At 32.2% G+C, this 26,790-nt stretch overlaps 1 protein-coding gene and 1 long non-coding RNA gene across 10 annotated transcripts; both read left to right on the forward strand.

Annotated features, from left to right (window-relative positions):
* Positions 1–400: 400 nt before the first annotated feature.
* Positions 401–1,394, forward strand: LOC131614129 (proline transporter 1-like). Its single transcript, XM_058885756.1, has 3 exons — positions 401–776; positions 857–1,087; positions 1,185–1,394. The coding sequence occupies exons 1-3, from the start codon at positions 678–680 to the stop codon at positions 1,392–1,394; spliced, it is 540 nt and encodes a 179-aa protein (XP_058741739.1). The 5' UTR covers positions 401–677.
* Positions 1,395–21,340: 19,946 nt separating this feature from the next.
* Positions 21,341–26,390, forward strand: LOC131609304 (uncharacterized). Of its 9 annotated transcripts, none has more exons than XR_009286076.1 (11): positions 21,341–21,671; positions 21,773–21,863; positions 22,572–22,704; positions 23,331–23,395; positions 24,129–24,302; positions 24,724–24,789; positions 24,885–25,118; positions 25,239–25,352; positions 25,468–25,627; positions 25,948–26,050; positions 26,155–26,390. It is a non-coding gene; the product is annotated as an uncharacterized LOC131609304 (long non-coding RNA). The 9 variants fall into 9 exon arrangements; XR_009286075.1 differs by having other exon boundaries at positions 26,158–26,390; XR_009286072.1 differs by having other exon boundaries at positions 25,948–26,390.
* The last annotated feature ends 400 nt before the right edge of the window (positions 26,391–26,790 follow it).

Genomic DNA, 26,790 nt, shown 5'->3' on the forward strand with positions numbered 1-26,790 from the left:
TCGAAGATTGAATGATTGAAGTTGAATCTGTTGTGACCTTTTGTGCAGCATGCCAATGGCGGTGTTGTGCCGGAATGTGATGCATATTTAGATGGTCCTTCTTGTTAAAGCATCAAGAGAGTCTTGACCGCATTTTAGGCCTTGCATATTTATTTTCAAATAGTCTACAAACATAAACTATTGTTTTGATCGAATGAGTCAATTCTGAGAAAAAATTATTGTTTTTACCTTTATATGACAGGAAATCAACTCAGAATTCAGTGATTCTCCCTTAAGACTTCAATATTACATAGCAATCACAGGAGCAGCATATCTCATATTTTCCTTCTCCATTCCAACATTATCTTCAATGAGAAATTGGTTAGGACTTAGGAGCATCTGCAATTATCACCCTCGCTTACATTGTATTTCTTCTCATTGTTGTTGTCAAAGATGGTAAATCAAACCCCAACAAAGATTTCACCATCACCGGAAGCAAAGTGAACAAGGTATTCAATAGCTTTGGTGCTATTTCTGCAATCATTGTTACAAACACCAGTGGCATGCTTCCTGAAATACAGTCAACTCTACGTAAGCCAGCGGTAAAGAACATGAGAAAAGCCTTGTACTCACAATTTACAGTGGGAATCTTGTTCTACTATGGTGTTACTATAATTGGATATTAGGCTTATGGATCAATGGTATCTTCATATCTTCCTGAAAACTTAAGTGGACCAAGATGGATCAATGTCATTGTTAATGTCATCGTTTTTCTACAATCCATAGTTTCTCAACATGTAAGTATTTAGCATATGTCTCATCATATAAGTATTTATTGAGATGCAATTGAACAAACTAATGTTCAAATAAAATGCAGATGTTTGTGGCACCGATTCACAAGGCTTTGGACACTAGATTTCTGGAAATCGACAAGGGTATGCATTTGGGAAAGAATTTTAAACGTTTATTTCTACTACGCGTCTGCTTCTATACCGGAAACACATTCTTCGCAGCTGCATTTCCTTTTATGGGTGACTTTGTAAATTTGCTTGGATCATTTTCACTTGTTCCCCTCACTTTCATGTTCCCAAGCATGCTCTTTCTTAAGGTTATTATCTCTATCCTTACTAACTACTCACTAGAATGTTATTAATTATTATTATACTTGACTAATTAATTTGTTTATGATTTTGTTTTAAATTAAGATAAAGGGAAAGGGAGCTAGAATTGAGAAGAAGGCATGGCATTGGATCAACATTATATTTTCATTTCTACTTACAATAGCAACAACTATTTCAGCTCTTCGGTTCATCATCAACAATATCCTCATTTCTACATACAATAGCAACAACTATTTCAGCTCTTCGGTTCATATCAACAATATCCAAAAGTATCAGTTCTTTGCGGATGCATGATTGTGGATTACTAAATAGAATTATATGCATTAGTTTTAGTAATTAACAAATAGAATTAAGCTCACATATGTAAAATCAATGTATCATTGACCGAACAAGGATTGGCTACCTTAAGGTAGTTGTTACCTTTGTGCCTTTCTCTTTATCTATTTAGCCATTTGTTTCACCACAAGGTAGTTGTTACCATGGCTGTTTTTGCAAATATCGAAGGATAAGGATATAGAAATGTTGCAAAAACAAAAGTCAAAGAAGAAGAAGAAAACTTATATATGAAGAAAGTGTTATGACTTAGTTAAAATATAATTTTTATGTTTATGATTTTATAGTACTTGAAATATTATGAATGCACATGATTTTGTATACTTTTTGGTTAATATTAAAAATATTTTGACTTAGTTAAAATATGATTTTTTATGTGTATGATTTTATAGTATTTGCAATATTATGACTGAAAATAAAATATAACTAAATGGTGTTTATGAAATAGGGTGTAAATAAATATAATTGTTCATTCATAAATGGCGTATTTACACCCGATTTTTACTAAATTAGGGGGTAATTAAGAACATATTTACACCCAATTTTTATTAAAATAGGGTGTAATTAAAACATAATTAAGCCCAATTACACCCGATTTTTATTAAAACAGGGTGTAATTAAAATGTAATTAAGCTCATTTACACCCGATTTTTATTAAAACAGGGTGTAATTAAAATGTAGTTACGCCCAATTACACCCGATTTTTATTAAAACAGGGTGTAATTAAAAACGTAATTACGCCCAATTACACCCGATTTTTATTAAAACGGGGTGTAATTAAAAACGTAATTACGCCCAATTACACCCGATTTTTGTTAAAAATAACGGGTGTAAATTCGTTAGACATTTCTCACCCTGTGGATATACACCCGATTTTTATTAAAAATAATGGGTGTAAATTTAATAAAAAACGGGTGTAAATTAACATTTTTGTACTAGTGAGAAATTAACAATTGCAAGTTAAAAAGCTGAGAGACTCTGCAAATTTCAAAATTTATTTTCTACTCTTTATTCTCTTTTAAGATTTTTTTTTCTAAAACCATTTGTATTAGAAATTGTCTTGTCACTAAGAAGTGGTTGAATCACTTGAGTGAAAATTGAAAAACAGAAATCGTGAATAGATCAAAAAAGTAATTGAATTTTGGTTTGTCAAGAACGATTTCCAACAATTATAAGACATTTGATTCGATTGTTGGAGTGTAAGTTTGAAATCATGATATTTTAATTATTGATTTTTGAATAACGAAGTTTTGCTATCAAACTACCAAAAATTGGTTTTTACAAAAATAAATATTTACTAAATATTGGTGTAGACAAGACAAGAAGAATGAAGATGATGATCAATGAAGTGGAAAATAGGCAAAGCACGTAAAGCAAGGGATGACCCTTAGTAGTGAGAAATGAGTGTATTGGTGCCTTCAATGTGAACCATTGTTTTCCCATCTTTCCACTTAATTTATCGTGTCATCATTTGCTATTTTCTGATGCTAATGGGGTCCCTTTCCCATCATTAATCTTTGATTACCTACTTTAATTAATCAATCAATGACTATCACTCTTTTTAAATATTTACTGTATTAAATATAATATCTTCGTTAATATCTATCCTTTGTTGCCAATATGACCCATATATGTATCATGCTTATCTTGTATTTAAAATAATTCAACAAAAATTTAGAGGTGTGACATAGTTGACAATAAATACTGAACTTGTTATTGAAATGACTAATCTTTGATTCTCACGTAATGGAGAGGGAAAAATGAGTGTAACGAAGTCATGTATTGTTAGTGCTTGAGACATCTTTAGTGGATTTGTAATTCTAGAGATTTTTTCACTTCGACATCAATCTCTTCCAATATATATGATAAAAAATGCTTGACACAGAGCATATGATCTTGCTATATATTTAGCCTCACACGATGATAATGTCACCACAAGTTGCTTTCTCAAGCACCATGAGATTGGGGACCCAAATACTTGAAAGAGGTAACTAGTTGTGCTTCTTCGATCTGTCTTATCTCCACACCAATCAACATTTGAATAAAGAATAATCGTAGCTTCTTTGCTTTTAGAATCTCTTGGAAACAAAATTCCAAGTTTATTGATCGTTTTAAGTATCTCAGGATTCTTCTTGCAACCTTCATGTGTGACACCCTTGATCCACTCATGTATTTGTTCACAAATCCAACTGAGAAACATATATCAGGTCGACTGTTGCATAAATATCTCAAAGATCCGACAATTTGTTTGAACAAAGTTACATCAACTTTATCCTACTCTTTATGCTTCTCAAGTTTCAAATTTGTTTCGACAGACGAAGATGCAGGATTCAAATCATCCATTATGAATCTCTTACTATCTCTTTGACATAATTTCGTTGATGCAACACCATACATTGCTTGGTAATTTGAAATTACATGCCTAGGAAATAAAACAAGTTTTCCCGACCTGACATTTCAAATTTCGTCATCATCAGCTCTTTGAACTTCGACAAGTTCTCCACATTATTTTCAGTTACCAGAAATTCATCGACATATAAGCATATGATTGTTATATCTTGTTCCACAACCTGAACATACACACCATTCTCAGACTTGCATTTGACGAATCCCAATTCAACTATGAGTCGATCTTCTTGTTCCATGCCCTAGGGGCCTGTTTGAGACAATAAAGGAATTTATGAAACTTGTTCACTTTCCTTGCTTCCTCCTGTATAACAAACCCATGAGGTTGTGTGACATATATCTCGTCATCTAAAGGACCATTTAAAAATGTTAGTTTCGCATCTAAGTGACATATCGACCAGCCTTGCTTACATGCCAAGGCTACCATCAATCTGACAGTCTCCAATCTTTAACTGGTGCATATACTTCAGAGTAGTTGAGTTATGCTCTTTGAAGAAATCCTCAAGCTATTAATCTTTCCTTATGTCTTGCTATCGACCCATCAACATTGTGTTTCAACTTGAACACCTACTTCACTTTGATAGCTTTTGTATGCATTGGAAATCCTCGTTGTAGTTGATTGGTTTAGTACTTATAAGTAAATTGAAATGAACTAATTTTCCATATGGTGTAACTTCATCATCAATAGTCAATTCATAGTCTTGAAGCCTTGCTGGAAGAAATCTAGTTCTTTGAGGTTTTTGGATTGTGTTAGCCACACCCTCTTCGACTTTGACTGCTTCAGAATGTTAGCAACTGCTTCGACTTTGACTTCATCAATTTCTTCGTCAACGCCATAACTCATCAGAGGCTTGTCAGTTGCATCACCATAATTCCAATCCCAGGTAGAATTCTCATCAATCACAATCTCTCGACTTATCAAGATCTTCTCATTAATTGGATTGAACAACCTGTAAGCTCTAATTTTATGATATCCTACCAGAATCATATGTTCAATCTTGTCATCAAGCTTCATTCTTCTCGCATTAGGAACATGCTTGTAACAAATAGATCCAAACACCTTCAAATTACTCACTGATGGTCATTTTCCACTCCAAACTTCTTCAGGAACCTTGTTCTTTAGTTTCGTTGTAGGACACATGTTTAGTATATAGACAATAGTGATGACTGCTTCACCCCAGAAAGATTTTGGCAGATTCTTCTGCTTCAGCATGCATCTTGCCATATCCAATATGGTCCTATTTCTTCTTCCTGTTATTCTGTTATGTTGAGGAGTATAAGGAGAAGTTACCTCATGATCAATAACATGTTCTGCATAGAATTATTTAAATATCTTGGATGTGTATTCGCCACCTCTATCTGTTCGTAGAACCTTGATCTTTTTTCACTCTGGTTTTTGACAAGCATCTTGAATCTCTTAAAGATTTCAAATACTTTGTCATTTCGCTTGATCACATAGATGCAAAGCTTTCGACTATACTCATTGACAAACGAAATAAAATACATGTTTCTACCAATGGTATGATCCTCAAAGGGGCCACATACATTTGAATATACTACTTCTAATATGCAAGATGATCTCATCAGCATAGTTGAAACAAAAGATTTTCTGGATTGCTTCCCTACTAAGCAACCTTCACAGAATTTGTTGGACATCACAATACTTGGTATACTAGTTACCATATTTTGAGTGATCAGTAGATTGAGTGATATAAAGCTTAGATGGCCAAACCTAAAATACCACAATCAACTATTCTTGTGGTCGACAAATGTTTTCAGGCATTGTACCTCAATCGAACTGATCATGGTCTTAAATTTCCTATTCTTCGACATAGGAGATTTCAAAACCAAATTATTCTGAGTGTCGAACATATCCAAGGACCCATCTTTCATACTTACTGAGAACCCTTTTTCGACCATTTGTCCAACACTTGGCAGGTTTCACTTTATTCTAGGTACATATATTACATATTTGATCATAGTCTTTGCTTCATTCCTTCTTTGAATAACTATATCGCTAGTATCTACTACTTACAACGAGTTATTATCAGCAATTTTGACCTTGCTCTTCATTGACTCGTCGAAATCTGTTATGCACACTTTTCATCCAGTCATGTGATTCGAGTAGCCTATATCGAGAAACCAGGTTTTGATGTCGATAACTCATCTACAACTGCAGCCATAAGGCCTATATCTTCATAGTCATCTGAATCTTGGCGTGCAAGGTTCTCTCTTTCGTCCTTGATTTTTGTCGATCCCTTGTCTTTCTTGAATCAACATTTCTTGGCCAAATGACCCAACTTTTCACAGTTAAAGAACTTCACACCTTTTTTCTCTTCTTTGTCTTTCTGATAGGAGTTTCCTCCTCCTCTTCCTAGGGGCATTACAAAAGATAGTAGTAATTCCCCTAGGAAGATAATCTTATATATAATCTTGTCCTCATTGTGGCCGAGATAAAAAAATATAACTCATCTAAATGTATGCCAAAACTAAGGCCCGATATGTGAATATTTCAGATCTTTTTGTCATCCACCTTCTTATTTAAAGATGTTTTCATAAGTAGTTAAGGGATGAATTGATAGTCTATGAAATCTCCCCGTTATCTCTTTTCACATCCCAAGTTCAAAAGCTTATACCTGATATAATCTTTTACATACACTCAAATTATAAATACCTAAATATTAGATCTATGAGTCTTGAATGCAATGAATCGAGATAACAATGAAAATTTAACGGTTTGGTTCAGGGTAGATGGAAGGGAGGGGAGGGGAGAGAGTATTTCTAATTAAATGTGTTTGGTTCAAATTTTATGAAGGGATGGGAGCAAAACCCCTCCAAAACATACTTTTTGCGTCCCTCCAAATTAGGGAGATTTGGAGGGGGGGAGAAGGAATCTGAACTTTAGTATTTTAAAAAATTATTAAAATTACTATAATATCCTCAGCTTTATTTTAACATTTTAAAATTATTCATTTTCTTTTGTATTACTGCTCTCTTCTGTGTGATTTTTTTCGATTGCTTCTATGAACTTATTATAATTATTCTCCATATTCAAATTATTTTGAAATTTTTGTCCTTAATATAAATCATAATCATTTCATTTTTATTTTATTTTTGTATAACTCGTTTTATTTTTGTATAACTCTTTTATGTTTATTTATTTTTTCTCTAATTTTGTATAACCCTTAAGCGCAAAATGCTTAGTAAATAAAAATAAAAATTTATAAGTGTCAATTATATAATATTATTTTTAAGGGTTAAATATACAAACCCCCCTGTAATGTTAGCGAGTTTTTATTTTAGCCCCTGGTAAAGTTTTTTTTTCATCACCCCCTTAACTTGCAAAGATTCCACGCCAAAACACCCCTCAATGCCACTTGTTAAATCAGATTTATTAAAATTAAATTAAAATGTCCATGTGGCCTTAACATGTTACATACGTGGCAATATGAGTAAAATTTACATGTCACGCTGTTGTAAAGAGTTAATAAAGTCATTTGGTTTTACCCCCTTGTAAAAATTAGGTTTAGTAACGTTTTCAGACATTCCCAAGTTAGCAACAACAGTGACGACGGCGACGGCGTAAAAAGGTTTGGTGGACGACGGCGCATAAGGGTTTGGTGGACGACGGCGCAATGTCAGAGGTTAGTGTTGTTATGGTTATTCTTCTTCTCCATTTCGTGTTTCTTCTCTGTTGGGGTTTTTATTTCGATTTGAATGATTAAACGCAGGATATGCAACATTTCAACGTTACTTTCCACCACGGGGGTGAGTTTATTAGGGTAAACAAAGATGAGATAATCTATAGAGGGGGGTAGATTCTACTATTTCTGGGTTACACATAGAATCATGGATCATGGAAACTGTCGAGAACCTAGTTAATAAGTGGGGGTACAAGAAAGGGAGCTATAGGGTATGGGCGAAGATATTGGAAATAGATGAGGGTTATATTCCGATTAGAAAGGATGATGATGCATATGACTTTGCTTCTTATTTTTATGCAAATGGTACTGAGGGAGACTTATATCTGGAACATGATGCTGGAAACATAGAACTTTATGTGAGGGAACCTGCTTGTGTTAATGGAGACACTGATCTAGATGACTTAGGAGATGAAGTGGTTGAGGGTTTGGATGATAGTGAGGACGACAGAGCCACTGCCTTGTTAGATGGATTTGAGGGTATTGATGTAACTTTGCCACTAAGGGAAGAGGGGGTAGTTGCTGGATTGTTGACTAGGCCCAATAAGAAATGTGAAGAAGATGCATATGTTAGTGATGAGCTCAACTCATCAGATCCAGATGAGTCTTGTGATGAGGATAAGCCCAAGTATGAGAAATTTAGGAAAGAGCACCTAAATAAGGACTTCAAGTTTAAGTGGGGTATGGAATTTAATACACTTGTTGACTTCAAAGAGGCAATACGTGAGTGGTCAGTTCTCAATGGTAGGGAAATTAGTTTTGTGAAAAATGAAAGTTATAGAGTAAGGGTAGAGTGTAAGGCTAAATGTGGTTTTTTGGTCTTATGTTCCAAAGTGGGCCACAAGCATACTTATGCTATAAAAACACTTGTAGACACCCACACATGTGCTAGGGTTTTAAACAACAGATCTGCAAACTTAAGATGGGTGGCTCAGCATGTGGTCAAGAAAATGCAATCAAGTGAAAATGTAAGAATCAGGGACATAATGCAAGATGTAAGGCAAAAATTTTCAGTTGGTATTACTGTTGCTCGGGCATGGAAGGCTAAGTTGATGGCAAAAAAATAGTGGAGGGAGATGTTGATATGCAATATGCTGCTCTATGGAGGTATGCATCTGAATTAAAAAGAGTTAATAGTGGCAATACTGTGAAAATTAATGTTGAGAGACCAAGCCCAACTATCCAACCTAGATTTGGATGTTTCTACTTCTGTTTTGATGGCTGCAAGAAAGGGTTTATCAATGGATGTAGGCCCTTTATAGGGGTTGATGGATGTCACCTGAAAACCAAGTATGGTGGTCAACTTCTGATTGCAGTTGGAAGGGATCCAAATGATCAATACTTCCCATTGGCTTTTGGAGTGGTAGAAACTGAGACCAAGGAGAGTTGGAGATGGTTCATCCAACTTTTGATGGAGGATATTGGACATGACAAAAGAATTGTTTTATCTCTGATCAACAAAAGGTAAAGTTTTTGTACTTATATCTAATTGCTCTAACTGCAGATCTATTATTGAAATATAATGTAATTGCTATTATTGTATTGAACATGGACTGGTAGCTTTCTTTGATGAGATGTTTGAGAGGATTGAACATAGGTTTTGCCTCAAACATCTATATGCCAATTTCAAGAAAAAGTTTGGTGGAGGAACCCTAATAAGGGATTTGATGATGGGAGCTGCTAAGTCTACATATCATCAAGCTTGGATGCAGAAGATGAATGAGCTAAAGAATGTTGATTTCAATGCTTGGACTTGGTTGATGGATGTACCTACCAAGAGCTAGTGTAAGCATGCTTTTAGTTTCTACCCAAAGTGTGATGTGTTGATGAATAATATATCTGATTCTTTCAATGCTACAATTTTAGTTGCTAGGGACAAACCAATCCTTACTATGTGTGAGTGGATTATGAAGTATTTAATGAATAGGGTAGCAACCTCTGTACAGAAACTTGAAAAATGACAACATAGAGTTATGCCTATACCTAGGAGAAGGTTGGACAATGAAGTTTTTCATAGTGGTCATTGGCTACCAACTTGGTATGTGGATGAGAAGTTCCAAGTGACTCACAGTTTCAACAACCAAGAATTCATAGTGGACATAGCAAAAAAATCATGTAGCTGTAATTTCTGGGAATTGGTTGGAATTCCTTGTAGGCATGATGCTGGGTCAAATGAGGAGCAAAATAATGTGGAGACTGAGGTTGTTCACAATGATGATCAAAACAAAAGTAGAAACCATCATGTTATGGTTCTTCTTCTTCTCCATTGCAACTTTTTTCTTCAACCTCAAAATCTTCTCATTACTTGTGTCTGCTCCCAAATTATCAGTACAATGTCCTTCAATATCTCTTTCAACGCATCTTTTGTCATTTCAGTGCATTTACATTGAATCACCTCGGCATTATTGAATTCACCCAACTCATCATCCCATATGAACATACCGCATCCATTCTGCAAATTACAAGCAACCTTTATCGCACAGCAAACAGAGTAAATAAAAAAAATGTGAATGAACTTACCAGTACATTTCTGCATTTCCAGAATTTGCGTTTAGGGTTATCAATGGTGTTTGATACCCACATCTTCATGGTAATGTTACAACCACAGTGAGGTGGAGCTTGGGAACGATGAAGAAGCGAATGAGATTTGCAACCGGAGTTTCCTACAGATGAAGATTTGCTACCCATGTTGTGAGATGAACGGTGAAGCAGCGAGGGAGGAATGATACGAGGAGAGGAGCGATGGAGAGAGTAACGATGGAGGAACCCTAGTTTCTTCGTTTCCAGATGAAGAGTAATTTGAGAAGATGGTGAAATGCCATGGTGGATATTAAGAAGAAAAAAATTCCACGTGTGATACAATATAGAATCTTAGGGGAATCTGAGTGCAACTGTGGCAATTAGGGGGGGTCTGCGGATGGAATCTATAGAAGTTAAGGGGGGATAATTTTTTTTTTTACAGGGGCTAAAACCTAATCTCGCTAACATTACGGGGGATTAGTATATTTAACCCTATTTTTAATTACATAAGAACAAAGTAAAGACTAATACAATTCTCTATTTTTAACAAGAGTAATGATATTCATACACCACTTTCTACACCAAATACTTACACCCAACACTATTCACCGTATTTATACGGTGAATAGTGTTTTTTAAATAAAAATATATATTTTATGAACAGTAAAATATTATTATAATAATAAATCATTTTTTATTTTTTTAAATTTGTGTCATTAACCAACTTTATAACTTCATTAACCAACAATTTACATTGCATTAACCAAATTTGGTGACTACTGTAAAGTACTGTTCATGGGTGTGAGAATAACATTATTCAAATTTGGTTAATGCAGTGTAAAAATTTGGTTAATACAATAATGAAGTTGGTTAATGCAACATCCAGGTATTAAAAATAACTTTTAGCAGTCACCAAACTTGGTTAATACAGGGTAAAAACTTGGTTAATACAGTAATGAAGTTGGTTAATGCAAAATCCAGGTATTAAAAATAATTTTTAGTAGTCATCAAACTTGATTAATACAGTGTAAAAATTTGGTTAATGCAATATTGAACTTGATTAATGCACATTTGTACATGAACAATATCGTCCGTAATTTTAAAAATAAAAAATATTTTTTATAAATATTATTATTTTATTATAAAAACACTGTTTACCGTATAAATACGGTGAACAGTGTTTGGTGTAAGTATTGGATGTAGGAATTGGGTGTAAGAGTAGCATTACTCTTTTAACAATTAATTATATCGGCAAATATGATATTAGTAGCTGGAGTTCATTCTCCGAATGAAACATCGCCTCTAATATGATAGCCAAAATTGGCCCATTTGATATGTAGTATAACTTTTGCTTTATACCCAAAAGTAAAACACAAATTACTTCCAATATCTTATATATATATATATATATATATATATATATATAGGATGTATCAAGTTGGAGGAATTTTTAAATAAGAGATAAGAGCATCCAATCCTAACTATTGGATTAATCAAGAGAGAGAAATTAAATTATTAATTAAAATATTAATATAATTATTATTTTTCTCTCTTGATTAATCTAATGGTTAGCATTAAATGCTCTTATCTCTTATTTAAAAACCCTCATACTTGATACATTCCCTATATATATATATATATATATATATATATATATATATATATATATATATATATATATATATATATATATATATATATATATATATATATATATATATATATATATATATATATATATATATATATGGGACGACTCAAGTAAAAACAGTTGGTTATTATGAGAAATTAGAACAATGAATGATGACTATTAAATTTTAATTTGTTGGTTTTAATGAATTGGATTGGTTTATCTTTTTATGTTGATTTAAAATAAATATTAAGGATCATAAAAAGAGAAGCCAATCCAGTCCATTAAAATCAACAAATTAAAATTTTATGTTCGTGATTCATTGTACTCATTTCTCATAATAATCAACTGTTCTCACTTGAGTCGTCCCCATATATATATATATATATATATATATATATATATATATATATATATATATATATATATATATATATATATATATATATATATTATTGATTGGTAGTTCATTCATTTGAGTTGAATTTAGCAAAATAAATAGATTTTACAAGATAATGAAATATAATTAAAATTAAAATATTTATATTTAATAGCACCTCCCGTCTAATTATCTTAAATTTGGGAGCATGTGGGACAAATCAAATAAAATGTCTCACGTAATAAGAGAAAAGTTCAATTTAGAACTCTCAAAGTATTATTGACCTTTTTATAAAAATACAAAAAAAAAAACTAAAACCTCCTATATTATTTTAAAAAGGTCAAACTTTAAAGTCTAATTTTTTTTAATATCTGATAAAATGTATTTTAAATCTCAGTGCATTCTTAACTTGATCCTAATATCTCAAACTTTAAAGTTTTGTTTTATTTTTACAACTTTAATATTTAAAAAAAAATAGAAGATTAATCTTCCATAAATTAATAAGGTTTGATGGAAAATATTTGATATCTAACCTAAAGGTCGATTAATTTAAAATTAAAGTTTATTGTTCATTAATAGGAGTAAAATTATACATGTTTCTAAGTACTCCTAATTCTTCATCACCACACTTCATTATAATGAATCACAATATCTACATATTGGTTCCTAAGTCTAGTAGTATAAATGGATTCACCTAAAAATAACAAAAACAAAAGTATAAAAAAAAACTTGTGATCTAAATCATAAATGGTAAACAACATTATCCTTTATTTATCTTTTCATGAGTGTCTTTTTTAAATTCTAAATGTAGACTTGGGTCCTTTTCAACTCTTCCAAATGGATTTCCTTCTCCAAGTGTCATTCTATTTTTTCCCTATTGAATCACTTAATAGAAAAATAAATCTAAACCATTTTAAGTTGGAATCGACGAAGAGCAAAGGAAATGGGTCCAACATGATAAAAAGATAAGATTATATAGTATATGGTCGGGTTAGATGATGTCATCTTCTTGTACTTCCATCCCAAAATGCGTTCCTACAAACCCAAAAAAATTGACCCAAGAAAATATCCATTAATAAAGATATAGTTAATTATAGACATGTCTATATTTGTTTTCTATTTAAAAAAGTTTAGACAATATGGTTAAGAGTGGCAAAGAGATATGTTCATTTAAATTTGATCCGTCTCACAAAAGGTAAAAAAAAGGGGATAGGGCGGGCCAATATAGTAGAGGTATATGGGTAAAACTTTAGTCCGTTTTACAAAAAATGAGGGCGGAACGGATTCTGTATCTCTAAAACTTAAAAGTTACAAAAATTCATACTTGTCTCATTAATGCTTGCATTTGCGAAAACCCGCTAAAAATATAATACAGTGGAATGAGCATAATTGAGAACATAAGCTTAAAATCTTGACTCGCTCTATGAAAAATTGTCAAAAATTGGCTTTTTCATTAGACCGGATCTATTTTACTACACCTTATATGATTATTAGATAACTCGGCGAGTCATAACAAATCTCAAAACTCACATGATGTTTTCAATCATCGAGAGACAAATAATGATATTTTTTAAAGAAACACCTTACTCTAATTTATTATATTAATAGACAGTGATAGTGTAACTTTGATTTACAATTTTGTAATTGTTTTTCATTACTTCCAAAGCGGTTATAAAGGTACATTTATAGTGCTTGTTGAAATACCTAATATACCAAGTTGTAACTAACAATTATAATAACTACCTCGATTAGTTAGTTATTCAATTTACAAACTAAGATTTAGATGGTTACTTATACACTAATACACTAAGGTAGAGGTGATAGCATAGGCGAAGCCAGCGCACGGCCAGCTGCCCAGGCTCTTCATTCTCATGGCGGCTGGAAGAACAGAAATGGTTGTGGCGCGTTCAGACTCGCGGCATCGGAAATTGGTGGTTGTAGTCGCAAAACAGTTATCGTGTTTAGATGTCGAATCGTTGCGAGTTTTCTTCTTCTTCTTTTTCTTTCACTTTTAAGCTCGATTTTTGATGCGGAATCATTGTTGTGTTGTTATTATTGTTGTTGCAGGCTGTGGTTCATGAATTGGTGAAGAATTGTTTCTGAATTTATCGTTTCAAGCAATGCATACCAAGTGTTCGGTGAAATGCCTAAACCATGTTCTTTTATTTTTTTGTCTTGAAATCTCTTGGTTGTTGGTCCGAGTTGCTGTTATCTTGTTGTGATCGATTGTGATTGACAAATTGATGGAGAATTGATGTCGTATCTGAAGCAATATTCGAAGGTGTTTTGCACGAGAATCATATATTCCTGTAATCACTGAACTAATCACATTTGGTTTCTTCTAAAATTTAAGAATGAAGAAATTGGTTTACTAATGGAATCCAAGAATCTGCAGATTGAGCATGAGGATGAGATATTCCTCAAGTATGCCTTCCCTTCTGGCTAACAACTCTATTGCCACTGGTTATTGCTATTTTCTGTTTGAATATGTTTTCCTCTCAGTTGATGTTAACGGTTTTAAACTGGTTTTTCTAATGATGTGTTACAAAAATTTACTGGTTTTACATTTATGTTCATAACACTTAATTATGGTTATAGAATTGAAGTTTGAAAGTTAATTTCCATTATTCTGAATGACGAAAGTTATTTTCATATTTTTTGAAATGCCTTATAGGAAAACCTTTTATAGAAAATGTTTAGTAAAGAATTTAAATTTTGGATAAAAACCAACTTTATGTTCCAAAAAGGGTCTTATAAACGTAACCACATGATGACAAACTACTTCCATTATTCTAATTCTATCACACATCATATGTTTTTTACATTATAACTATTTTGATTATCTAATGCATGATTTTAAATAGCGGTTGGTATGACATGCATTGCATCTTGAAGTAATTTTAAATTTCCGCAAATTATATAGAGTAATGTGATGATACATTTCCGCAAAAACTATGATTTTTAAAGAATCATTTTTGCCCGGGCTTCAAAATTTTTCTGACTTCGCCACTGGGTGATAGGTACATATGATCTCTTATACCCCTTATAGGTTTAATGGGGTTTTGACTATTGAGCATGTTCGTTCATTTTGAGGTTGTGAAACGCCTTCAACTTATCTCTAATGTGTTAAAACTTTAAGGAAGATAGAGGTTTAATGAACACATATGCTCACTGATTTGTTTATGTAGCATGGACTATAGAGAGTTATTTGACAATAACTTTCTTTCACACAAAAAAGATAGTCGATCTTCATATTATTGGTCCATGTATTTAAGATAGAGTTGTGAGCCAATAAGACAACTGATTGATTGTCACAAAGCATTGGAAGAGGCTAAACTTGAACACATAATTCTTGAACGAGAATTTGAATCCATATAAATTTAACTAATACATGTGTTAGACTTCTATATTTAGCCTGAGAGCTAGATCAAGCTACCAAGTTATTTTCTAAACCATCATAAAACCATGTTAGGGAATAAATAAATTGCAACTACTGATGTTAATTGTAGATCTATGTGTTTGCAGGTACAACAGATTGCAGTTGATTTGATCATTTGTTGATCATGATGGTTTTAATGATGACTCCGATTGTTTGTTCCATGGTTTTGTGATTGGAATAATTTTGCTAAAACATGATTCTTAACTGATGTTGAGCAAGATATTAAAACATCTTGACCTACTATCATAACAGGTTCAACTATTATGTGTTTTGACAGATGTTCTGTCAGATGTTGTGACATGCTATACCAAAACATCCTGACAGTTCAATCTGGATTTTAATCCTTGAAGATTGGATTGAAAAATATGAGATTTTGGAATATTCAAACACTCATACAGGCGCAGCCAATCAAGGAGTTTTTAGGACAAATGTAGATTTGATTTAGTTTTAGAAAAAAGGATCTTTGAGACTCTTTAAGGAAACTAATATTTGATTTGATTTGATCTGTTCTATTTTTTGTGAAGATATTGCAGCTGATTAAAAAAGGAGAAGATTGGATTCTATTTAGAAGTCCAAGCCCACAATGCAAGATTCTATAAATAAGGACTTGCTAAACCTAGTATAGCAAGCATTCACTAAAGGGAAACCATGGGGGCAATAAAGGTTTAGGTTTTGAGTGGATTTCAAGTCCTTCGTGTGTTTTTTTCTTTGTACCACTCATGTATCTTCTGATACATTGAGGTGGACGTGTGTTTTCACTTTTGAAGCTTTTAAGCAAGAGAGTTGAGTATTGTTCTTGATCGAAGATTTTAAGTAAGATCAAATATTGTTATCAGTTAAGCTTCTTGATTAATTATTGTTTGTTTGAAAGTGTAATCTTTCTATTTGGTTCCTCTAGTCACGGGGTGTGTGAGTGTTTTTATCACTGAGGTGATTGGAAGTGAGATGTCAATTTCTCATATCTCGATGTTGATTTCTAGGTAGAAGTAGCACGGGGTAGTGATTAGAAGGCAAGTTGTAAACTGGGACTGTTTAGGCTTTGAACTAATACTGATAATAGTATATTTCCTTCATGGCTTGGTAGCCCCCATATTTGTGTTGTTTCACTGAATTGGGTTAACAATTACTTGTGTTCTTTATTATGCAGCAAGTTTATTTTAATTATGATATTTGTGTTGTCAGTCAGTAGATGTTATAACATCTGTCTTGACATTGAATGGTGTTAAGACATCAGTCTTGACATCAGTTTTGTAAGTGACAGAATTTCAATTGGCATCAGAGTAGGCACCATGTTTTGTTTATTGGTGAGCTTTAGGAAGAATAATTTCTGGTACTATGGATAAAGAAGGAGGATACAACAACAGACTACCTCTGTTGGATGGTTAAAACTATGACTGATGGAAATTTAGAATGGTGGATTTTCTGAAATCCATGGACAACAAGGCTTGGAAGGCTGTTTTAAAAGGATGGGAGCATCATATATAAATAGGACAAGGAAATTGAAGAAGATGAAGAGAATCACCAAGAAGAGAATTGTACAGAGATAGAACTATGAAAAATAAAGTTGTGTGCATCATTCTAAAAAAGTCGAAACAACAACATAACAAAGAGAAACAAAGAGAGAAACAACACTTACTATTCTTAGATATTTTCATTGTATAATTTTTCTTAAGAGTAAAAGTATGCAATTCCTATTGTGTATATGCTTGTTCAGAAGCATCTTTGTAAGCATACAATCTTTGTATTATAACTCTGATTGAAGTCCTTGAGGGACAAGGTATAGTATGTAGCCTTGAGAAGTCAATGACATTTTGTGTTTGAGATTTTATTCTTTGAGGGACTAAGTTTAGTCTTTAGCCTCGAGAATTCATTAACAATTTGTCTTTGAGTGTATTCTGATTGATTAGTGGATCAAGTCCTTATTAAGAAGACGAACTCATTTTGGCGAGTGGATTGGATTAACTTCGTTAATAGTGAACCAATATAAAACTCCTTTAGTATTTTTATCATTGTTGAGTTTTTTTTTGGGTCTGCAAAAAGTTGTCACATTAGAAACCCAATTAAAACCCCCATTTTTTTGTGTTTCACTGAACCTTCATAAATATCATCATCTATTGCTCCAACAAGAAGCCTACAATATGGAAATACTTCATCAAGGAGATTGTTCATGCACGGTTCAACTTTAATAAATCAAGAAAGGAATGTGATGTCAAACTGTAAGGTAATACGACCTACCGTTATTGATGAATACTTTCTCAACAACTTTATGTTGTATGTTCACATCTACCTAGGGTTGCTAAGTGAATTCTCCGCAAAGGTACCATATTGAGTATTCCCAAATCTTAAGAGAGTTACAATTAAATCTAAATATTTAAGATCTATCCTTTAAACCATATGTGAAGGGAGTAGAAATTGATATTCACAAAGACTAATTTGGAAGAATGTTTGTACTAACCTTTCAGGGGAATCCTATACCTACGTGGCCTACAAGGTTAAAAAAATTTAAACTTTCCATTGTCATCATCTCTTTTGTTATGAATCTCGTAGAGGATAGGAAGCTTCCTATCAAAGTAAGCTACTTGAAGGCAAAAATTCATGTGGCCCACTATCTTATTACAAAGATACTCCTTCTAAGGCAAGACAACCTTAGAGTGGTCATTAGGGAAGATATGGTCCCCTTATGGCTACTAACCAACCAATTACAAAATAATTAGGTTTATAGAATGCTTCTCCATATGGTTTCTAGCAAAGAAAATTCGATAAACAAGACTACCATATGGGGACTTTGATCATAAAAATACTAGTTGTTGCTGGAATTGACACTATAAGAGAATTACTGGGAATAATCAACTTTAAGATTAACTTTTCTTTGCTCGGTAACATGAGGGTTCTCATTTTCAAGGAAAACTAAGAAACGAATTAATGGATGAATATGAAGTTGAAGTCAACTGCAGCAAATGACACAATCTGGTGTCATCTCTCTTCCTTTATCTCTTTTACTTTCCACTTGATTTCTTTACTTTGAATTTCCGCTTCATATCTAAAAGTTTTTTATAAAAAAATTCAAACACTGATTTCGAAAATGTATATTTTAAATCAATGATTTTCAAACCTCCATAGTTAACCCCCTCTTGTGTATTGAGTCACATGTTCAATACGATCCAGTACACATGAGCAAGAGTTGAGATTTCCCCAAAAAATTATTCGCAGTAATCAAGTTCTATAATGAAGAAGAAACATCATCATCAACTAGCGTATGGACACATGTTTGTCATTCCAAATGAAATGTTACTTATTATAAAGAAAGCATTAAAATCGCATGTTCCTAATTGTATTGGCGTCCTATCATAGACTTTCACGTCCCCAGATCTAGGGGCTGGGTAGGGACATATATTGAAAACCCTATGTGGATCTATGTTCTTGAAGGTATAATCAAGAAGTGATCCAAGATGGTAAAACTTATGGATAATAAGAATGCAAGTCAGCCAGTAGCTGCTTAGTTTTGATGATGACAACACTTGAAGTTAAACAACTCTTAAAGATAGCTCCAGACATCAAAGATACACAAGATGTTTGATCAAGATATTGTTCCAAATTAAGCTAGACATTTGTTTAAAGTGAACATTGTAGTCCGACGACTCTTAAGTGAAGACTTAGGCTTATTTATGGTTAACCTTTCAAAATCTTAAATGATGATAATCAACATGGAGATATCTCAGATCTCTTCAATATGACTCAAGATTCTTGTGCAATTCTAAAGATAAAGATAATGATTCCAAGACTTCATGTTTTAGAGTGTGAAAGAGGGAAAATGTTAAAGCTCGCCTGGTCGTGTCAATTTAAGTGATCAGTGTCTTGTATAGACACAAGTGCATTTTTTGAAGTATTATGGCTAAATTATACACACACTAAAAACATTAAAAAGTCTCTCTCTTTTTAAATTAAATTGCCTAAAAAAAGCTTTAAGGACTAGCCAATTGATTAGGGGGAATGTTCATTTGATTAGGAAACTTTTTGTAACTGTTAAATCGACTAGATGATGCTTAATCGAGTATTTAATCAATTGTGACAGTCTCTTAATAATTAGTAACGACTCTATATCAAAACCTTCAAATTTAGACCTCAACAATCAATTATTTGAGGTGTCTAATCAATTAGCCTAACCGAAAAAGTGAGTTAAAAGGCCCATGAATTATTCCCAAATTTATATCACGTATTGGCATTTAAATAAACAACTTCTCTATCACTTTTTCACATCCAGAAAACATGAAAAATCTCATTTTTTATTTCTCTCATCACCTCTATAAATCTCTCATATTTTCTTACTCATTTTAGACATAGTGCTTCGAGAGTGTTTTTGAGTCTAGTGAGAAATATTGTTTTGGGTGGGGGAAAATTTGCAAATTTTCCAAGAGTAGACTTTTCTCTGGAATAAATAATTCTTCCTTGAGAATTCATTATTTTGGTTGAGAGGTAAGCCATTTAAAAAACTCTTGTTTGTATTTGGGGGATTGTCTTAGTCTTCGTTGGGTTTGTATGCTCCACCATTGGAAAAAAAGAAGCTCTCTTTTAGTTCGTGAAGACAATCCAGTAGAAATCTCCACAATGGTTCCTAAGTTCATCTCGATTAAAAGCTCTATGGATTTGAGATCAACCTGCTCTAAAATCTCACTTGGTTTTTCGTTCTAGCCTTGTGTAAAAACTCAAGTGGTTCAATATCAACCAGGTAAGAATCTTGGTTTGATTCGTGGTTAGCCTGTGTGAAACCCCGATTTGGTTCGGATGATAGCCAACTCAAAACTCTGTCTTGGTTTGAGATCATACTGTGCAAAATCTCTATTTAGTTTAGAGACTAACTACTTTAAGCCTTGTTCGCTATTTGGTTATTAGTTACCCTGAAACTTCATTTCCTTAAGTAAGGGGGTTCGTGGGCATAACCTTATAAAAACTCTCAAGATTAATGAATACTTTAAAAAAAATCTTGAGGACATGATTGTGTCTTCTTGGTCAAACCTGAATAATTCTCCGGTTATCTCTCTTCCATTTTCTCTTTTATTTTCCAATTAATTATCTTTACTATGAATTTCCGCTACATATTTTCAACTATTTTATAAAATGATTATTACCATTTTTGCTTCCGGTCACTTTTGGTTTACCTCCTGCAATATTTTTTTAAAAAATTAACCTTACACGTTGGCATTTTATTTATTATTATGGGGATAATGAGACTTGAACTAATTCTCTTTAAGTACTATGGAACAAGTGTTGCCACTGGGCTATCGTGCTCTCTTTGAATTACTTTACTATTTAAATGTATACGTTTGCCATATATTTTTTTGTTTAAACTATTTCATAATTAATAACAATTTAAACTTATTTGTCATATAAAACATTTATTTAATAATACTAAATTTGTTAAAATTTCTTTAACTATTTCATAACACTACAAGAAAATGTAGGATTAGCTACCAAAATTTTACTACCAATTATTTTCATGGTTAATCTCAAGTTACAAAACAACCATTTAACTTATAATAACAAATTACTTTGTTTTACAACTAATAATAAATTACTCACTTAATATTTCATTTGTAAATATTATTATAGTTAATTTTTTTTAGTTAACAAGTATTTATTCATTTTTTTACTTTTTACTAGTTTTCTTATTATATTATTATTATTATTATTATTATTATTATTATTATTATTATTATTATTTTATTATTATTATTATTATTATTATTATTATTATTATTATTATTATTATTATTATTATTATTATTTTACATTTATATAATTTTACTAATTAGGTTTAATAGAATATTTCAATTTCATCAGAAACTCACCTAAAACTCCTTTTCTCTGAATCGCTTTTCCTTCTTCAACCTTCAACCAAAATCACTTTTCTCCATGAAACACTTTTTCTTCACCGCATAATCACTTTTTCTCTGAACAAATCATTGTTTCTCTGTCATCAAAACCGCTGCTTCTCCTTCAACAATCCAAATCACTGCTTCTCAGTCATCGATTGATATTGCTTCTCTGTCATCGCGGCTTCTCTTCATCAATCCAAAATCGCTGCTTCTCTTCATCAATCCAAAATCGCTACTTCTCCTTCATAGATTGAAATTGCTCATGAATTTCTCAAAACCTACTACTTGGGGTAATTGTTTTTTGTGAATAAAGTCTCACATAATCACTTATTCACTCTAGTAAAATTTATCTGAAAAATTTCTCCGATTCACACGGTTTCTATCATAACAGATCTTTGTTGCAGAATCTCTTTTCGATCTTCGCTACAACGGTGCATTTTCTCTGATCGACACTATTGATATTCCTTTTTACGCATTTTAAGGTATAGTTAATGTTGATTTTAAATTTTTCAGATGTAATTATCATTAATTTCTCCATATGAATGCTATAATGTCAATAGATGTATAAAATTTTCAGATTATAATATCTTTAATGTTGATTTGACAAAATATGGCACTATATCTGCTATCCAGTGTTATACCGGTTTAAATTAAATATGTTGAATGATTCTATGTTGAATGATTAAGATATGTAAGTAATTAGTTTGTTTTCAGCAAATATTCACATTTAGTCCCACCAACTAGAAATATCAATCTTCTGTGAGTTTGGATTCTGTAGGCATGTTTCATTAGTTCATAAGTGAGCACCTGTTTTTGACGGCAGCCAATGGTTTTACATCTCTTCTTCAACCACCCTGACAACATATAAAATGACTAATATATCACCTTCATACATTGATACGAAATGAAATATTATTTTGATAACACGATCTTAACATGATTTCTTAACATAAGAGAGGAATATATAATGCAATGCTCAATACCGATGCATGATGAAAACTATTATCCACTTTCTCATCAAGTGTATACTTAAGAAAAAAGTCCCACATTGGTCTTAAAAAATATTTTCAAGCTTCTATGTGTTCCACGTTATAGTTCTAACTCACTTCTTACTAACAAATTTCAACGTTGTTGTTGCAATTGTTTTCTTTTGAAGTTATTCCTTATGATCATGGTGATTTCTTTTGCAGGCATTGTTAGGCAAACCATTGAGGATAAATTTTGCTCTCGAGAAAGCCCGTGGTGTACCTGTTGTAGTTCCTCGGTTTTCAGATATTCGAAACTTCTACAGGCACTGATTTGAATCGACCTTATGAAATTTAGGTATGTGTATCTGAATCACATTAATTCTTTTAGCTAATGGATACACATTATTGTGTATTGATTATCATATTATCTAACTAGAGGATGTCATAAACCACCTTGCAAAATTCTGCACAAGACAGACCGTACCTACACAAGAAACATTTCCAAAACCGGACTGCCACGATAAAAACTTGCTGCATAGAGCTTCACAAAAACAGCACCCTACATAAAAAACAAGTTAACAGCTCAAGATATTCCATCATCAACCTTTCAAAAATATCCTCACCTCACCCCTCAACAAATTTCACGCTCCTTTAACCGAATCTCACACGTACCACTCTCAAATTTCTCTCCCCAAATCACCCTTCAATCATCCTATAACTGCAGCCACTCTCACACTGAAAAGAGGGGGAGAAAATATACAACATTACTCTGCCAAAATCTGTTTCCAAATTCTCTTCCAAAACACAATTCAACCATTCCATAAAATTCTTTCAATCTACACCAATTCCCATCCACATACTCTTGCAGAAACAATTCAACAGCTTCATATCAAACCTTCAATCCCTATATGTATAGAGAGAGGGAATTCTGATTGTAGTTTAAAAATGCTTTGCCTTATTTTTCATCACATTGATTTGCAGAGCAAACAAGCAGACGGTATATTCTTGCTCTGACAAATGAAACTCAGTGGGAGGTGATTGGAAAGGTTATACTCTTTTCTTTCAATATCATCATTAATTTGACTTATGTTATCAATTATTTGTCTTAAATTTTTAGAAGTTCTATGTTGATAATCTAAGATTTAACTTTAACAAAACAACTAAGGATTATACTATGAGGCTGAATTTAACCCTAAGGCTGAATTTAACCCTAACTTAACCTTAAAACCATCTGAATTTGACAAAACATTTTCTTTTAATTAAATTAAAGTTGTTTTCAGATCTAATTTTGAAAAATGATCCGGTGTAAAACCTTGCATGTATTTATATTTAATTAATGTAATTAGTGTCTTTTCTTGTGGATCATCGTGCACAACATACCCCATAAGCCATAAACTAATGCTTGGGTCAGAATAGAATAGAACACATGGATTCCATTCCATGTTTAGTATGTGTATTAAGTAAGTTAAATTAAAAAAGGTGAATGTCACACACACATATATATTTTTATGGTGCATGTAAATAAAATTATTCATTGACCTTTTTAGTTAGTGACACAATAAAAAAGACTACAAGGAATTAATAGTAATAGTATCTAATATATATTTTTAAATGCTTGTTTAAGTATGTGTTTATATGAGTTTCATAATAATCAACGGTACTGGCAAAATTTATTCTATTGTTTACTGCAATTATACATATACAGTGTCTTATGTTTTTTTTGTGGGGTATGGTGATGCTGATGGTCAATTTATTCTATAATTTACTGATATTATACAGGTACAGTGCCTTATTCATATTTTGAATTTTCCATCGTTGATGGAAACTTCCTAGAATGGATGGGATAAAGGGAAAGTGTAATATATTTGCCATCCCTTCTACAGCTGCAACATTGCATTGATTGGCTATTTGACTGAGGCAAGAGAGTTTTTGCAATAAGAGGAACTTAGAGATGTAAGCTTTAAAATTTTTACAACTCTGTTGTTATATATTTTCTGTGGAGAATTGTTTTGCCTTTTAATGAATTGATTCTTAGTTACATTAATGTTTAGTTTTGCCTGATATAAGAACTCCCTTTACCCACCACCATTAATAAAAAGATATAGAAATTAGAACATTATATTAACATTGTGTGGTCCTTCATTACTATCTCAAGTTATAGTTTAATGGCTAACTATTTTATTTATGTGTGATATGCCCCTGATGTGTGAGTGTGGTGCTCCTTTTTTCACCTGTTAACAATACTAAGATCAAAATTACATAAATTTAAGAAACCACTATTTAACTTCAATTACATAAATTTTTAAAATATTATTCTCTTTAAAAAATTCTTTTTTAAAAGACTGAAATTAATAATACTGTGATATTTTGACAGCAGCTGATCTCAGGTGCGTATTTTCTGCGATCGAAAGTATCAACATTCATTTTTACTAATTCTAAGGTACGGTTGATGTTAACTTTATCATACATACATATTGCAATAGCTTAATTCAACTATTTCAATGTATTGATGTTTGTGGTGTGTCTAATATCCAGAACCATTATTCCAATTTCCATAATGACTTCAAATCTGAAATAGAACATCTAACAGTATGTCAAATCAATTAAGCTTACAAGCTCAAGGCTCTGGATGACACCTTAACATTGATTTGAATCTCTAGTAGCCTCTAACATCAATAAGCTGAATTATCATTCATGTACAAACCGTAAGGATATGCTGGCAAAATGTCCAATGTAGAATCATTGACAGACACTTCTCCTATTCTTCAGGTCCTTCGTCAAGTTTCAGGCTTTATTTATTCTTACTTTCTTCTTAACATGATATGTTTTTTTTGTCAAAATTTAATTCACTTGCATCAAAACTGATCTTAATTCACTTTTATTTCTTAGATTCTCTCCTTAGTTCCTGATTTATTGGAGGTAAAGCTCTTTTTTTTATGTAAGTTGAAGTCATTGGAAGTTAACATCACAACAGATTTCCCGACTTGTTTTAATCTGAAGCAGGTAGTTATTTAAAAACATAAGGGAGTTGTGTGGTAATTTTTTTAAGAATCTGAGCTTAGACAATTTTAAATGAAACAACTATAACAAGAGTTTGTGATTGGTTGTTACTAAATAGGTTGAGGAATCTATAAAGGGTGCAAAGATTATCAAATACCGTTCGCAATTCTCCGCTCCTGCCTCCCCCTCTGCCGCACCTGCTTCTGATGCTGCTCCTTCTTCTGTCGCTGAGCCTGCCACAGCTGCACCTCCCAATCTTCATCTGTCTCCCTAGAAAGGTAACAATCCTTACACGCATTTTGATAGATCCCCTTTGATTTTCTATTAGTAAGTTTTTAAGGCCATTTTTTGTTTCCACGTGGAGATTTCCACTTTGTGATATTTCAAAATGAGATGACATATTAGATAATTAGTCACCCTTGTATGCAATTTAATCAAGTAGAAATCATTCAAGAATGAAGACATATGCATCTATATTTAAGTCAGTTTTGATTCTTTCCTACTCAGTTATTGTATGTTTATGTATACATGTCATAAACTTTTTTCATATGATTGATTTTGCAATGTCAATTGATAGTGTTAATATTTCTGCCCCTAGGATGATAAATCATCCAATAAAGATGAGGAGGAGAAGAACCAACATAACACTAAGTCTCCACTTCAAGATAATGGGCAGTGAAGAGTTCTCATATTTCCTACAGGTTATAATGCCTTCTTTGTGAACCTTTGTTGTACGATGTTAGATAAGTGACTGATAATATCAGTTTGATCGACTTTACTGAAATCTGTTGTTTGATTTGAAAAGCAGTTGGTACATGACTCTTTATTCGAGGTCCATGAGATTCATCAAGCTGTTAGTTTCTAGTTTTGAAGCCATATTGTAATATAGGTTTTTAGCAACCATCTTGGAGTAGGTTTTGGATACTAAGTTGTAGTGTACAAATCATATTCTCTGCCACTTATATGTGTGTCTATCCCTGTATGATCAAGTTTGTTTGGTTTTTGGCAGCCTTCATGAATCATTTAGTTGCTAATTGACAATACTATTGTTCTTATAATGACAGTAACATTCTTTTGAATATAGTCACTGAAGATATATAAATATGAAATTGCTTTTAAGGTGTCTTCTCATTCTAATAAGTATAAGTTTAAATGAATGCATAATCAATACTTAGGGAATGAAAAAATATTAATAGTTTTAATTTTTTTACTTAAGTCAATGCTTAGGGAATGAAAAAATATTAATATTTTTAATTATTTTACTCTAGTCAATGCTTAATTATCGACAATTACGATATACGAATTTTTTTTTAATTTTTAGTCTAATTGGGTTTTGATATGAAAATTAAAAATCTAATCTAACAAAATTTAGCTTGAGATTTACTATGATATTTTTGTGGATATACTGTAGTTGAATAGTTTGGAAACATAAATAAAAGAC

The sequence above is a fragment of the Vicia villosa genome, linkage group LG6 (genome assembly GCF_029867415.1).
Source record: "Vicia villosa cultivar HV-30 ecotype Madison, WI linkage group LG6, Vvil1.0, whole genome shotgun sequence".
Classification (NCBI taxonomy): Eukaryota; Viridiplantae; Streptophyta; class Magnoliopsida; order Fabales; family Fabaceae; genus Vicia; species Vicia villosa.

Excerpts from the sequence above, each read along its gene's own strand:
- LOC131614129 (XM_058885756.1), top strand. The coding sequence starts at position 678 with ATGGTATCTTCATATCTTCCTGAAAACTTAAGTGGACCAAGATGGATC. Across the intron at positions 777-856 it reads AATCCATAGTTTCTCAACAT|ATGTTTGTGGCACCGATTCA; the intron begins GTAAGTATTTAG and ends AATAAAATGCAG. Across the intron at positions 1,088-1,184 it reads CAAGCATGCTCTTTCTTAAG|ATAAAGGGAAAGGGAGCTAG; the intron begins GTTATTATCTCT and ends TTTTAAATTAAG.